Source organism: Typopeltis vanoorti, chromosome 19 (genome assembly GCF_054136105.1).
Source record: "Typopeltis vanoorti isolate ZY-2024b chromosome 19, IOZ_Tvanoo_1.0, whole genome shotgun sequence".
NCBI lineage: Eukaryota > Metazoa > Arthropoda > Arachnida > Uropygi > Thelyphonidae > Typopeltis > Typopeltis vanoorti.
Window position 1 is genome coordinate 65,385,685 of NC_143567.1, and position 13,213 is coordinate 65,398,897.

The following is a 13,213-nucleotide window of genomic DNA, read 5'->3' on the forward strand; positions in this document are numbered from 1 at the left end:
TTAATTTCCAGAGATGACCTCTTGTTCTTCCATCACTATCACACAGCTGAAACATTTCCCCTGCATCAATCCTATAAAAACCTTTTAGTAATTTGAATGTTTCTATCATATCCCCTCTTCTTCGTCTATCAACCAATCTCTGCAATCCACAAGCTCTCAATCTATCAATGTAGGGAGCATTTTTTATATCACTCACCAACTTGGTCACTCTTCTCTGAACCCTCTCCACAGCCTCCTCATCTCCAAGGAATCCAGGTGACCAGACCTGAGTACAGTAATCCAAATGTGGAAGTATCAATGCTTTATAAAGGGGAATAATAACCTCTTTATCTCTGGATGTCAGTGTGTTCCTCAACAACCAAGTAATCCTATGTGCAATCTTGGACACCTTAGCAATGTGTCCTCTGAACTTCATCTCCCTATCTACCAATACCCCTAAGTCCCTAGCCTCATCAATCTCTTGGAGTACCTTTCCATTGATGTAGTACACAGCTGGTAATCTTTTAATCCCAAAATGCATGACTTTACACTTTTCCACATTGAACTGACATCCATTTTCTTTTGCCCATTTTACCAGCTTATTTAAATCCTCCTGCAAACTTTCAACATCAGCTTGATATTTTATTGCACTACACAACTTTGCATCATCAGCAAACAACTGAATATCTCCCTTTAAGCCGTTTCTTATATCATTTATATACAAATTAAACAACATTGGCCCAAGCACAGAGCCCTGAGGCACACCACTGGTCACCTGCCTCATTCTGGACACAGCTCCTCCATACACCACCTTATGGTATCTCTCCCTGAGCCATTCTCCTATCCATATCACCAATTTAATATCCATTCCCATCTGCTCCAATTTGCGTAACAGTGTTCTATGGGGTATTCTGTCAAAAGCCTTAGCAAAATCCAGAAGTACCACTGTGTAGCCAGTTCCTTTGTCCAACTCAGATGTTATTCTATTATGAATAGTTAATAGATTGCTAAGGCAGGATCTACCTTTAACAAAACCATGTTGGCCTCTATAGAGTATCATATCCTGATCCACCCATTCTTGAATTTTGTCTTTAACCAACTTTTCCAATACTTTTACCACTACTCCTGAGATGGTGATTGGTCTGTAATTCAATACCGCAGTTTTAGAGCCACCCTTATGCAAAGGAACCACTTTGCCTAACTTCCACTCCCTAGGGACCATACCAGAGTTCAAACTTGAATTAAATATCCAGGTAAGAGGGGTTGACAATTCATTTGCACATTCACGCAACACCCGAGCTGATATTCCATCTAAGCCTACCGCAGTGTTTGCATTTAAGCTTTGCAATATATTTAATACCTCTGATTCTTTAGCTTCAATTCTCACGTTAGGTATTGCTATAGGTATAGAGATATCCTCACTTGGGTGATAGACTTTTGAAAAGTGATCACTCAGTAACTCGACTATTACATCTGATTTTGTCACCTCAATACCATCAGCACCCACTAAGGTTATCCTTCCGAAGTCATTCTTCCTCTTACTTGCCACATAGCGGAAGAACTCTTTGGGATTACCCTTGATCTCTTTGGCTAAGGTCTTCTCATAATCTGATTTAGCTTTTCTTACTATGCTGGTAACCTTCCTAGCTTGAGCCTTGTACTGCTCATGGGTGTCCTGATCGCCTTTCTCCTTGTAAATTCTCCATAACATTTTCTTTTTTTGCAGTTCAAGCTTGATACTACTGCTCATCCATCTAATGCCTGCCTTGTTTGACCTCCTGACCATGGGGACACAATCTGATATTGCTTTCCTCAGATACCCGCTGATTTTATCCCAAGCACTGCTAACATCTTTCCCTTGCAATATGTTCTGCCATGGGATGGCTGCAAGCTCACTCCGAAGCTTGTTATAATTGCCTAACCTGTAGTTCCGTACGTACCCCTTCTTAATAGAAAAATCCACAGATTTTGCAACCTCCCAAGTCAATCCCACATGATCGCTTTCACCAACTGGAGGTAACGAGGACACCTTACTTGATTATAAGTTGATTACCAGTTGATTATAATAGTCATAGAAATCAGCTTGGAGAAGTTTATAGATCAAAGAACTTGAAGGGAGTGACATCATCCATGCACTGGAGTTAGTTAAGAAATATATATCAACAGGAATGGCAAATTGCATACCTGAAATGAAAAAGATAACATTATTTGGTATAAAATTGATGACTAGTGAAATTAAATATGAACTGCAGATGAAAAAAGATGTTATGGAAACAAATATAGAGAGAATAGTTGCATTAGGAATATATTATTCAGGCCAGGAAAGTAGCTAGTTTAGTAAGGAAGATAAAAATGAAATATGAAAAGAAACTAGCATTGCACTCCAAGCAAAATCTTGAGGGATTCTTTCATTATCTGACCATTAGGCAGAGAAATAGTTACGGATGAATAAGTATGTTAGATGCAGTTGGTGTTCAAGCGATCAGTGCAATCTAGTGGAACTATTTAACAGTCACTTTATTGGAGTGTTTCATACTGGAAAAGTAGGCTTTATTCCTGGGACTTGTTATTCACAGCCATTATGAACAGATCTGCTTATTGGCATTATTACAGGTCACTTTTACAAAGTGAGGGAAGTTTGTTCAATCTCCTGATGTGTTTGCAGGCTCAAAGTGGTGACACTAGCCAGTTTTTCTGGATTTAAAGTTGCACTATTCAGCAAGCTTTCAAATGTCATCATTTAGTGTCACATCTGTTTCTGAGGAAGGCAAAGATGCTTTTGTTTTCTACCTCAATCTTACTTCTGTATGAGATTGGCTAACTTACCTTGAATTTAAAAAAAAGTCCATATAAAGATTCTCATTGTCATGATAAGAATTGAACTCAAGCCATTCCAGTTAAAAGACATGTCTCATTATTCTTCCAATTATGCAATCATCATCATCATCTCTCTCCATCCATCCCAGGATGGATTGAGACACCCCCCCCCCCCCACTGAGGAGGTTTACAGCTAATTAGTGCAGCTAGGTCACCACTCCTTGCTGCATCCCCCAAAGGGCAGTATTTCTGACTGTAGCCTGTGCATTTTCACAGGGCTGGTTTGCCTGTTCTGGGTGATGAAAAACCCAAGTTTCTGGGTTTCTGAATCCCCCCCCCCCCCTCACCTCTGTATGAGACTGCTAATTCACCTTTAGTCGAAAGAGACCAGATAAAGGTTCCTCACATCGCTGATGGGAATCAAACCCAGGTCTTTCTGACCAAAGGGCTTCATCTATACTGACTAAGCTACAGATGCTCAATTATGCAATGGAGGCACTCTATATTTATTTTTGTATACCATAAAAGTTGTGTTCAAGCTGTTTTGAATAGCTATCTCAGAATTCTTGTTTTTATTTTTCAGACTAGTTTTATTCATCTCTTACGCTTCGCTTCATTTGATGCTGCATATCTGCAATATCAAATGAAGAAACATCAAAAATGGCTTCCTTTTTCTTTTGTGGAAATAGGTTATCTTTCTCTGAGTTCCAGTTTGTTAATGTCTTTTATTGCTAATTTGCCAATTGTTCCCTCTCCTAAGGCTTCATATGTTGATACTTTAATATTATATTTAAAGATTTCTCTAGTTTGATTCAGTTTTATTTTCATTAAAACTGTTTTTGTTAAAGCATTATTCATTCTGTGTTGGTAAGAGTGTTTTAATACTTACTTCTTATAGTAGTTTAACGTCAAACCTTTTTCTTGAATCCTTAATCTGTATCCCACTTTTCTGAAATTCTTCCAACCTCCTTGGAATCACAGTTTTCCATCAAGTTATGTATGGCCAGTTCCTATATCATCAGATGCAAGAACTTGAATATCAATTACCTTTTCAAACTTATTTTAACCCTTGTTAACAAAGAAATTGAAAGAGCCTTAATCAATGAATTGAGTGAACAACAGAAAGACTTCAAAAGTGGAATGAGAACCATTAATGTTGGAACTAAAATCCTGGAACTAAAAATACTAATAGAAAGATCACTCGAAAGAAATAGGAACATTTACATATGCTTCATAGACTTTCAGAAGGCTTTCGACCGGGTAAAACATAATAAAATGTTCAATATATTAGATAAATTAGACATAAAAGATCACGTACTTAAGATTATAAAAGTGATTTACACGAAACAGAAAATACAGCTGTTTAACTCTGGAAAATAAAAAGAGAAGTCAGACAAGGTATTCTTTCACCAAATTTATTTAGTATCTATATGAGACAGTGATGAAAAAGACTGAAAAACAAAAAATAGCAATTAGTATTAATGGTATAAATTACAACAATCTTAGATATGCTAATGATACATTCTAATAGCAGAAAACAGAAACAAATTAATCAGATTACTGCAGCTATTAATGAAGAAGGTAAAGAGTTTGGATTAGATATAAATGCAAAAAAAAGACCAAATTAATGAAAATCTCAAAAGAAAACAAATCTGAGCCAGAAATATTCATAAACAATATGAAAATTGAACATACAACAGAATACAAATATTTAGGCAGATGGAAAGCAACATAAAGTGAACAGCTGTAGCTAAAGTTGCCTTCTGAAAAAATAAGGATCTGCTCAGAAGTTCTATGGATATTGAGATTAGTGTGGCCAGTTTTTCACATATCAAAGTGAGACCTGGGTATTCAAGAAGAGAGTAAGACAACAGATAATTGCATTTGAAATGTGGTGCTATAGGAGAGCTCTGAAAATCTTATGGACAGAACATGTGACAAATACAGATGTCCTACAGAGAATGAGAACACAGAAATGATCCAGAGAAAGATGAGATTGCCAGGACGTATATTGAGAGGCTCAGCAGGATAGAGGATACTAACAATTTTCGAAGAAAAATTATGGGAAAAGGATCAAGAGGTAAAAAACGAAGAACATGGTTTGAAGTTAAAAGATCTTGCACCGGATCATCACATGGCTATGCAAAAACAAAAAGGAAAGCCACCAACAAAGAGAACTGGAAGGACATGGTGCTACACCCTCTCAGTGAGGAAGCTACATGAAGAGAGATGCCAGTTCGTATATCATCTGATGCAAGAACTTGAATATCAGTTACTTTTTCAAACTTCTTAATAGCAGGCTTTCAGACTTATTAGTTATTATGTTATCTGTTGTGGATAATTTTTAAGGTATTTCTTCATGTTATTTTATCATCATCTTTACATTGGTAGAATGTGGTATTTATTCTTAACTTAGTCTCTACACTGTACATAATAATCAAATTGTATTCTTTTTGCACTATTTTATTAAATCTTTGAAATATAGTGTCCACATTGGACCTCCCTTCTTTCAAAGAACAGTAAAAAATTAAAATGTGGAAATATGTAAGGATTGGTTCAAATGTGCCAGAGACTCGACAAGTTTCATCCAGAATTTTTTTACAAAACTTTGTGATTTCGACATTAATTTCTCCATTATTTGTAATATATTTTATCCTTTAGTAATTTTAGAATGAACATTTTTACTAATTAATAATATATTGAAGAATTAAATAATGTCTTGTTTATTAAGCTTTAGCAGAAATGGAGGATGAACAAATTACAATTATTCTGGCATCATCTCTCTCTGTCATATTTATAATTATGGCATTTCTTGTGGCAGCTGCATGCTTTGGTAAGTCAGTTAAGATTTATTTATTTATTTTTTAGCTGTGTTTTAAATAAGATTCAGATGTATATTTTATACTGATTGTGCTTTATCTAATTTCATGAACTCTTACTTTGTGTGTGTAATATCATATTTTTATGGTATTGTATATCATAAAAGATAGATAACTATTATTACTATTATCATCATTCAAGCTTTGATGGATTTGCAAGATTCATCTTTGTATTATTATTATTATTATTATTATGGGTATCTCCATGGAGTCAGTAGACTCATCGTGGGAGACCCAAACTAGCAAAACATTATCTGTCATATCTCTTTTTGAATCCAATTACAGATGAAGAACTCACAACTAAGTCAGGCAATGAATTCCACTCATTCACCACCCTCCAGGCAAAAAACTTTGTTCTCACACCCTTGTTAACCACACACTTCTTTAATTTCCAGGGATGACCTCTTGTTCTTCCATCACTATCACACAGTTGAAACATTTCCCCTGCATCAATCCTATAAAAACCTTATCCCTTCTTCTCCGCCTATCAACTAACCTCTTCAATCCACAAGCTTTCAATCTATCAATGTACAGAGCATTTTTTACATCACTCACCAACTTAGTAACTCTTCTCTGAACCCTCTCCACAGCCTCCTCATCTCCAAGGAATCCAGGTGACCAGACCTGAGCACAGTAATCCAAATGTGGAAGTATCAACGCTTTATAAAGGGGAATAATAACCTCTTTATCTCTGGATGTTAGTGTGTTCCTCAATAACCAAGTAATCCTATGTGCAATCTTGGACACCTTAGCAATGTCCCCCTGACTTCATCTCACCAACACCACTAAGTCCCTAGCCTCATCAATCTCTTGGAATACTGTTCCATCAATGTAGTACACAGCTGGTAATCTTTTAATCCCAAAACGCATAACTTTACACTTTTCCACATTGAACTGACATCCATAACCTTTTGCCCATTTCACCATTTTATATAAATCATCCTGCAAATTCTCAACATCAGCTTGATTTTTTATTGCGATGCCCAACTTTGCATCATCAGAAAACAACTGAATATCTCCCTTTAAGCCCTTTCCTATATCATTTATGTACAAATTAAACAACAATGGCCCAAGCACAGAGCCCTGAGGCACACCACTGGTCACCTGCCTCATCCTGGATTCTGCTCCTCTATACACAATCTTCTGGTATCTCTCCCTGATCCATTCTCCTATCCATATCGATCCCCCACCTGCTCCAATTTGCACAACAGTATTCCATGGGGTATCCTGTCAAAAGCCTTAGCAAAATCCAGAAGTACCACTGTGTAGCCATTTCCTTTGTCCAACTCAGATGTCATTCTATTATAAAAAGCTAATAGATTGCTAAGGCAGGATCTACCTTTAACAAAACCATGTTGGTCTCTATAGAGTATCATATCCTAATCCACCCATTCTTGAATTTTGTCTTTAACCAACTTTTCCAATACTTTTACCACCACTCCCAAGATGGTGATTGTAATTAACTACTGCAGTTTTAGAGCCACCTTTATGCAAAGGAACCACTTTGCCTAACTTCCACTCCCTAGGGACCATACCAGTGTTCAAACTTAAGTTAAATATCCAAGTAAGAGGGGCTGACAATTCCTTTGCACATTCATGCAACACCCAAACTGATATTCCATCTAAACCTACAGCAGTGTTTGCATTTAAATTTTGCAATATATTAAATACCTCTGATTTCTTAACTTCAATTCTCACATTAGTTATTGCTACAGGTACAGAGATATCATCACTTGGGTGATAGACTTTTGAAAAGTGATCGTTCAGTAATTTGACTATTACATCTGATTTTGTCACCTCAATACCATCAGCACTCACTAAAGTTATCCTTCTGAAGTCATTCTTCCTTTTACTTGCCACATAGCAGAAGAACTCTTTGGGATTGCCCTTGATCTCATTGGCTAAGGTCTTCTCATAATCTGATTCAGCTTTTCTTACAATTCTAGTAACCTTCCTAGCTTGAGCCTTATACTGCTCATGGGTGTACTGATCGCATTTCTCCTTGTACATTCTCCATAACATTTTCTTTTTTTTTTTTGCAGATCTTATTTGATACTACTACTCATCCATCTAATGCCTACCTTGTTTGTCTTCCTGACCATGGGGACACAATCTGATATTGCTTTCCTCAGATACCCACTGATTTTATCCCATGCACTGCTAACATCTTTCCCCTGCAATATGTTCTGCCAAGGGATGGCTGCAAGCTCACTCCAAAGCTTGTTATAATTGCCTAACCTGTAGTTCCATATATTCCCCTTCTTAACAGAATAATCCACAGATTTTGAAACCTCCCCAGTTAATACCACATGATCGCTTTCACCAATTGGAGGTGACAAGGACACCTTACTTATGCATATATCCTCTGAACCAATAATCAGGTCCAACACTCTCACATCCGTGTCCCTTCAGTTATGTGCTGTTTCAAGTAATTATCTCGTAGAAGATGTATGAACTCCATTTCCTTTTTGCTATGTGATATTTCCTCCTTCCAATTGATATCACCATAATTAAAATCCCCTATAATAATCACTAAACCTGCACGCATTGTACTAATTTGCTGATGCATGAATTCAATATCCCCCCCCCCCGTACCCTCTGGCCTATAGCAGTATTCAACTGTATATTTAGTTGCGTTGGTCCCTATTTCACACCAGACTGCCTCAAATGAACTCTCATTCACGTGTCTATCATCTTGATATACTACTTTCTTTGGCTGCAACACATCAGCTATCATCAACAGTACTCCTCCCCCTGTTCTATCTTCTCTATCCTTCCTGAAAATACTGTACCCATCACATTCAATTCCAGTGACCACATCTTCTGCTGACAGCCAAATTTCACTAATGCCTACAACATTTGGTGAGATTGCACTGACTAATGCCAAAAATTCTTCTCTCTTATTTCGAATGCTTCTTGCATTGGTATACAAAAATTGCAGATTCCCTCTAGTTCTTGTACTGGCTTTAGAACTGATATACAAGTCACTAATTTCAGTAGTCCCATGCCTATTTTGATCCCCTCTCTTCTGCAATTTATTCTGTGAATAAGGATCAGTAAATATACAATCACTGCTAAAGTTTCTCTCTCTTACACTCAACCTTTTCAATATTAGTTTCCCTGTCCAATTACTTCAACTTATTCAGAAAACAGTAACTTCTTCAATCGTTTATCCTTCCATGTTCAGATGCAGCCCATCTCTAGCATACAACTGTCTTTTTCCTTCAAACACACTCCAGACATCAACAAATTCCAGACGTCTTTTTTTGCACATTCTTCCAATCATATCTTCATTATCATCGCTCATCTACTTAACTCGTAATTGTCAAAATGAGGCAGCACACACACACTGTCCTCCCATTGACACTTTTCCTCTTCACAATATCTAACAATGTTCTTAAATCTTTTGCTACCCGATTGATACCACCACTCAGGTCATTTGTACCCACCATAACTATCATCTTGTCTGCATCATGCCCACTCTTTATTGCTAAAGCCACTCTTTCTATTGTCCCACCAGCCAAGCACTCCTCAGGGATATCACTCTCCATACCCTTAATCATAAAATCACTGTATATCTTACCACTCTTCACTTCATTCAAGTCCACACAAGCGTCACTCATGGGCTCATTTTCTATACTATTCAGCATGACTCTCCCAGTTTCATTACTCAATGCTCTTTTACTTACCCCCCCCCACTCTCAAGACATCTCGTTTTTTTCTAGACCTCTTGTGGTTTTATTTTGTTGACTCCCAATCACTCCCATACTATTTATCACTTCATCATTCACCAAAGACTCACCCATACGTAATCCTATTCTAGTTACTTCAGCTAAAGTAATCTCTATAGTCCTAATTTCTCTGTTTAACACATTAAACTCAGTTTTAACTTCCAGTATCTCTTTACTGAGCACTTCCAATTCTTAATGCAGAAGATTAAGGTCATTTTTCATTATTGAACTCCCACCGAAGTTCTTCCGCTACGGTCCCAATGTCAGCTTCCATTCCTAAATGCTCCAGCCTATCCCGACACTTCTCACATACTTCGACATTTTCGTTCTTCTCATTTAGCCAGACTGACCATAAATCCTTCACATTCTTTGGTGCATACATGTAGCAGTTTCCGCATTGCATCCATTGTGGAAAAATCTAACGCTGAGCCAGCCTTTCATGTAGAAGTAGAAGTCCTGTGCGCCGGTGACATACGTTTCTTGTTGGACGCCATCTTTACACGTTGAAGTAGTGAACCAAACGGCAACGAAAACACAATATATACAACACAGTTTCAAACAATAACACCACTGAAGGACACTTGTATCTAACCGATGCACAACTGCAGCACAATTTGAGACAAAAAGTCACACTATACTTAAATTTAAAAACACGTTTTCTAGCCTAACTAAACATGGCCGCCACATTCACCAAGGACACTAGTGCCATCTTGGGAAGCATTTAGAAATTATCATACTTAATCCTTGTCATTGTCTCTGTGCCTATCACTCTTTCTTGCAACATAGTTCACTCAAACGTCATTCTTCAATCAAAAAACTCACTTCTTATTCCCTTGCTCTAAGCCCCCTTAATCTCCTTATGCAAATTATATGATTATCTCTATCACTTCCTTCCACTATATAAATAATCTATATTGTATTAATCTAGTAAAATCACCTCACAATATATTTCTGCCATGTCACCAGTTTTCAGTCCATCAGTCTCTGCAAACATTCCCTGAACCTGTCACTATTTTTCTGAGCTTTCACCAGAATCTTCATCTTTCTAAAACCAAATATTTCATTCTGTGTACAGTAGTTCAGATGTATTCTGATCAAGCTTTTGTAAAGTGAAAAAATAACCTTTTATTCTGATGTCAATGACCTACTTTCTTATATGCTGCATTGCTCTCAGAACCTTACATTTTGCAACATTGAAGTGACAGTTCCACTTACCTGTCCATTCATACAATCTACTTGAGTCCTTCTGTAAGGCCACAGCATGCTCTTGATTCCTCTTTGTTCTCCCCAGTTTCTCATCATCTGCCAACAATTGTATATCTCCAGTTAGACCTGCCCTAATTCATTAATACACAAGTTAAATAATAATGGTCTCAACACAGACCCTTGTGGCAAACCACTGGTGAACTTTCCTCTTTCAGGATACTGCACCCCCCATATATACCATATATCTGTTTGACAGCAATTCACTTATCCAACTTACTAGTCTGTGATTTAGTCCCATCCATTTCAATTTATTTAAGCTTGTCTTGTGTCAGTCCATCAAAAGTTTTTGCACAATTGAAGGTTTTAGTTTGAATTTGAATGGATTTGGTGTACGGAGACTTGAAAAGGTGTTGTTGAATGAAGTAGAAGTGGATGTGCAGAATCAGGGAAACTAGAGTTATTAAGGGGGGCGAAGTAGATATGCCGATTTAGGGAGACAGTTGAGCGTATGAATCTGTGTAATATGCCCGAGCGAGTACAAAGGATGACAAATCAGAATGGGATAGTTAGTATAAGGCATCAAAATAGGGATGGGACAAATGGGCTTCTGCAATTCATGTATACTAATGTCAGAAGTATTAGGAATAAGAAGGAATAATTTTTGGTTGGCACTTCCAGACCACACGTTATTGGCATTAGTGAAACATGGTTGACTGAAGACGATATAGCTAGTGGGATTGAATGTGAGGGGTATAGTGTGTTCAGGAGTGACAGGGAGAATAAAATGGGGGGGGAGTGTTATTTATGATAGCTGATGAGCTGCAGCCAAGGAGAATAGAAGTTGAACTGCAGGATACAATCTCACACCAAATACCTAGCTATTTGGTGTGAGAATGAAGCTAGCAGAACAAAATATACAATTGAGTGCTGCTGTAGACCAGGTGATGGAATAAATGGTGGAGATAGTATGCATAAGCAAATAAAAGAAATGAGTGGAAGGAGAGTAATTATTATCGGAGATTTTAACTATGGTTACATTGATTGGAAGGAGAGGACACATGGGAGGAAGGAATTGGATTTTATGCGGTTTTTAAGGGATAACTATCTGCGACAGCATGTAATGGAAAATAGTAGGGGTCAGAGAGTGCTTGACCTAGTAATTGCATCTGAGAATTTGGCTGTAACCAGGGCTGGATTTAGACTTGCTGAGGCTCTAAGCTATACAAAACCCAGAGGTCCCCTACTGTTTTAAATTACATCAGCTGGTCTTTTTGTTTTTTTATTTGAGGCCCCAGCAGATTGCGAGACCCTAAGCTGTAGCTTTTTTAGCTTATATGTAAATCTGGCACTGGCTGTAATAAATATGACCACATTGCCACCAATTGGTGAGAGTGATCATAGGGTCTTGACTTGGGAGGTGGTTAAAGGTGTGGAATTTACAATTAAGAGTGGAATTATCAGGCTGGTAAGTATGACAAGCTTAGGAGTTTGATTGGTTCAGTGCCATGGCATGTAAAACTGCAAGGGCTGGATGTTGATAGTGCAATGGAGGTGGTTAAGAAGTGTTTGCAGGAAGCAATGGCTGACTGTATACCTAGAGTCCGAATAATAAATCAAGTAGGGGTTAAATGGATGAATAACACCATTAAGCTTGAGCTGTAAAAAAATAAACAATTGTAGAGGGAATTTAAGGAGACAGGTGACCGGCATGAATGTTATAAAGCGCAGACCAGAAGGGTAATGAGTGTGGTAAGAAAAGCAAAAGCGGATTATGAAAGAACATTAGCCATACAGGCTAAAGAGAATCCCAAACAGTTTTTTCAATATGTTGCAAGTAAAAGAAAAAATGTATACGGCACAATGATTTTAAAGAATGCTGATGGTAGGGGAGAGGTAACCAAATCAGTTGATATAGTGGAATTACTGAGCGAGCACTTTGCAAGAGTATATCATCCAGGTGGTGACATTGCAGGAATGAAAGAACCAACAGCTTATACGGGAATTGTGGTGAATGAAGTAGAGGTGAATAGTCTATTACAAAACCTCAATGTCAATACAACTGTGGGATTGGATGGTATACCAGCTCGGGTCTTACATGAAGCGGCTAAAGAATTGTCAGTGCCCTTGACCATTTTGTTTAATTTGAGACTCGGGTCTGGGTCAGTCCCAAGGGGGTGGAAAGAGGGGAAAATACTTCCACTGCAAAAAGGCGGCTCCAAGACTTCTGTCGTAAATTACTGACCGATCAGCATATCAGGAATCGTTGTCAAGGTCTTGGAGAAAATAGTCAAGAGGAAAATGCAGGATTGGATAGATGAAAATGGGATACTGTATGGGGGGGGACAGCATGGTTTTGTGAAGGGTAGATCACGCCTCAGTAACTTGCGCACATTTTATAACACAGTGACGCTGAACTGGATAAGGGTAATAGGTTTACACTGATTCTACTGGATCTTGCTAAGGCCTTTGACAGAATACCACATGGTATTCTAATCAGTAAGCTGCAGCATACGGGGATGGATATAGGGTTGTTGAGATGGATAGGTGGGTGGTTGATGAAGAGATATCATAGAGTGGTTTATTCAGGAGTAGAGTCCAAAA

General features: G+C 37.8%; 1 protein-coding gene across 1 annotated transcript in view; it reads left to right on the forward strand.

Moving 5' to 3' along the window:
• Window positions 1-13,213, forward strand: part of LOC150096198 (proto-oncogene tyrosine-protein kinase ROS-like) — a 481,253-nt gene that overhangs the window by 336,388 nt on the left and 131,652 nt on the right. Inside the window, exon 29 of the mRNA XM_090409003.1 lies at window positions 5,528-5,629. Coding sequence (XP_090265129.1) covers window positions 5,528-5,629 — 102 coding nt within the window. The remainder of the gene's footprint in view (window positions 1-5,527; window positions 5,630-13,213) is intronic.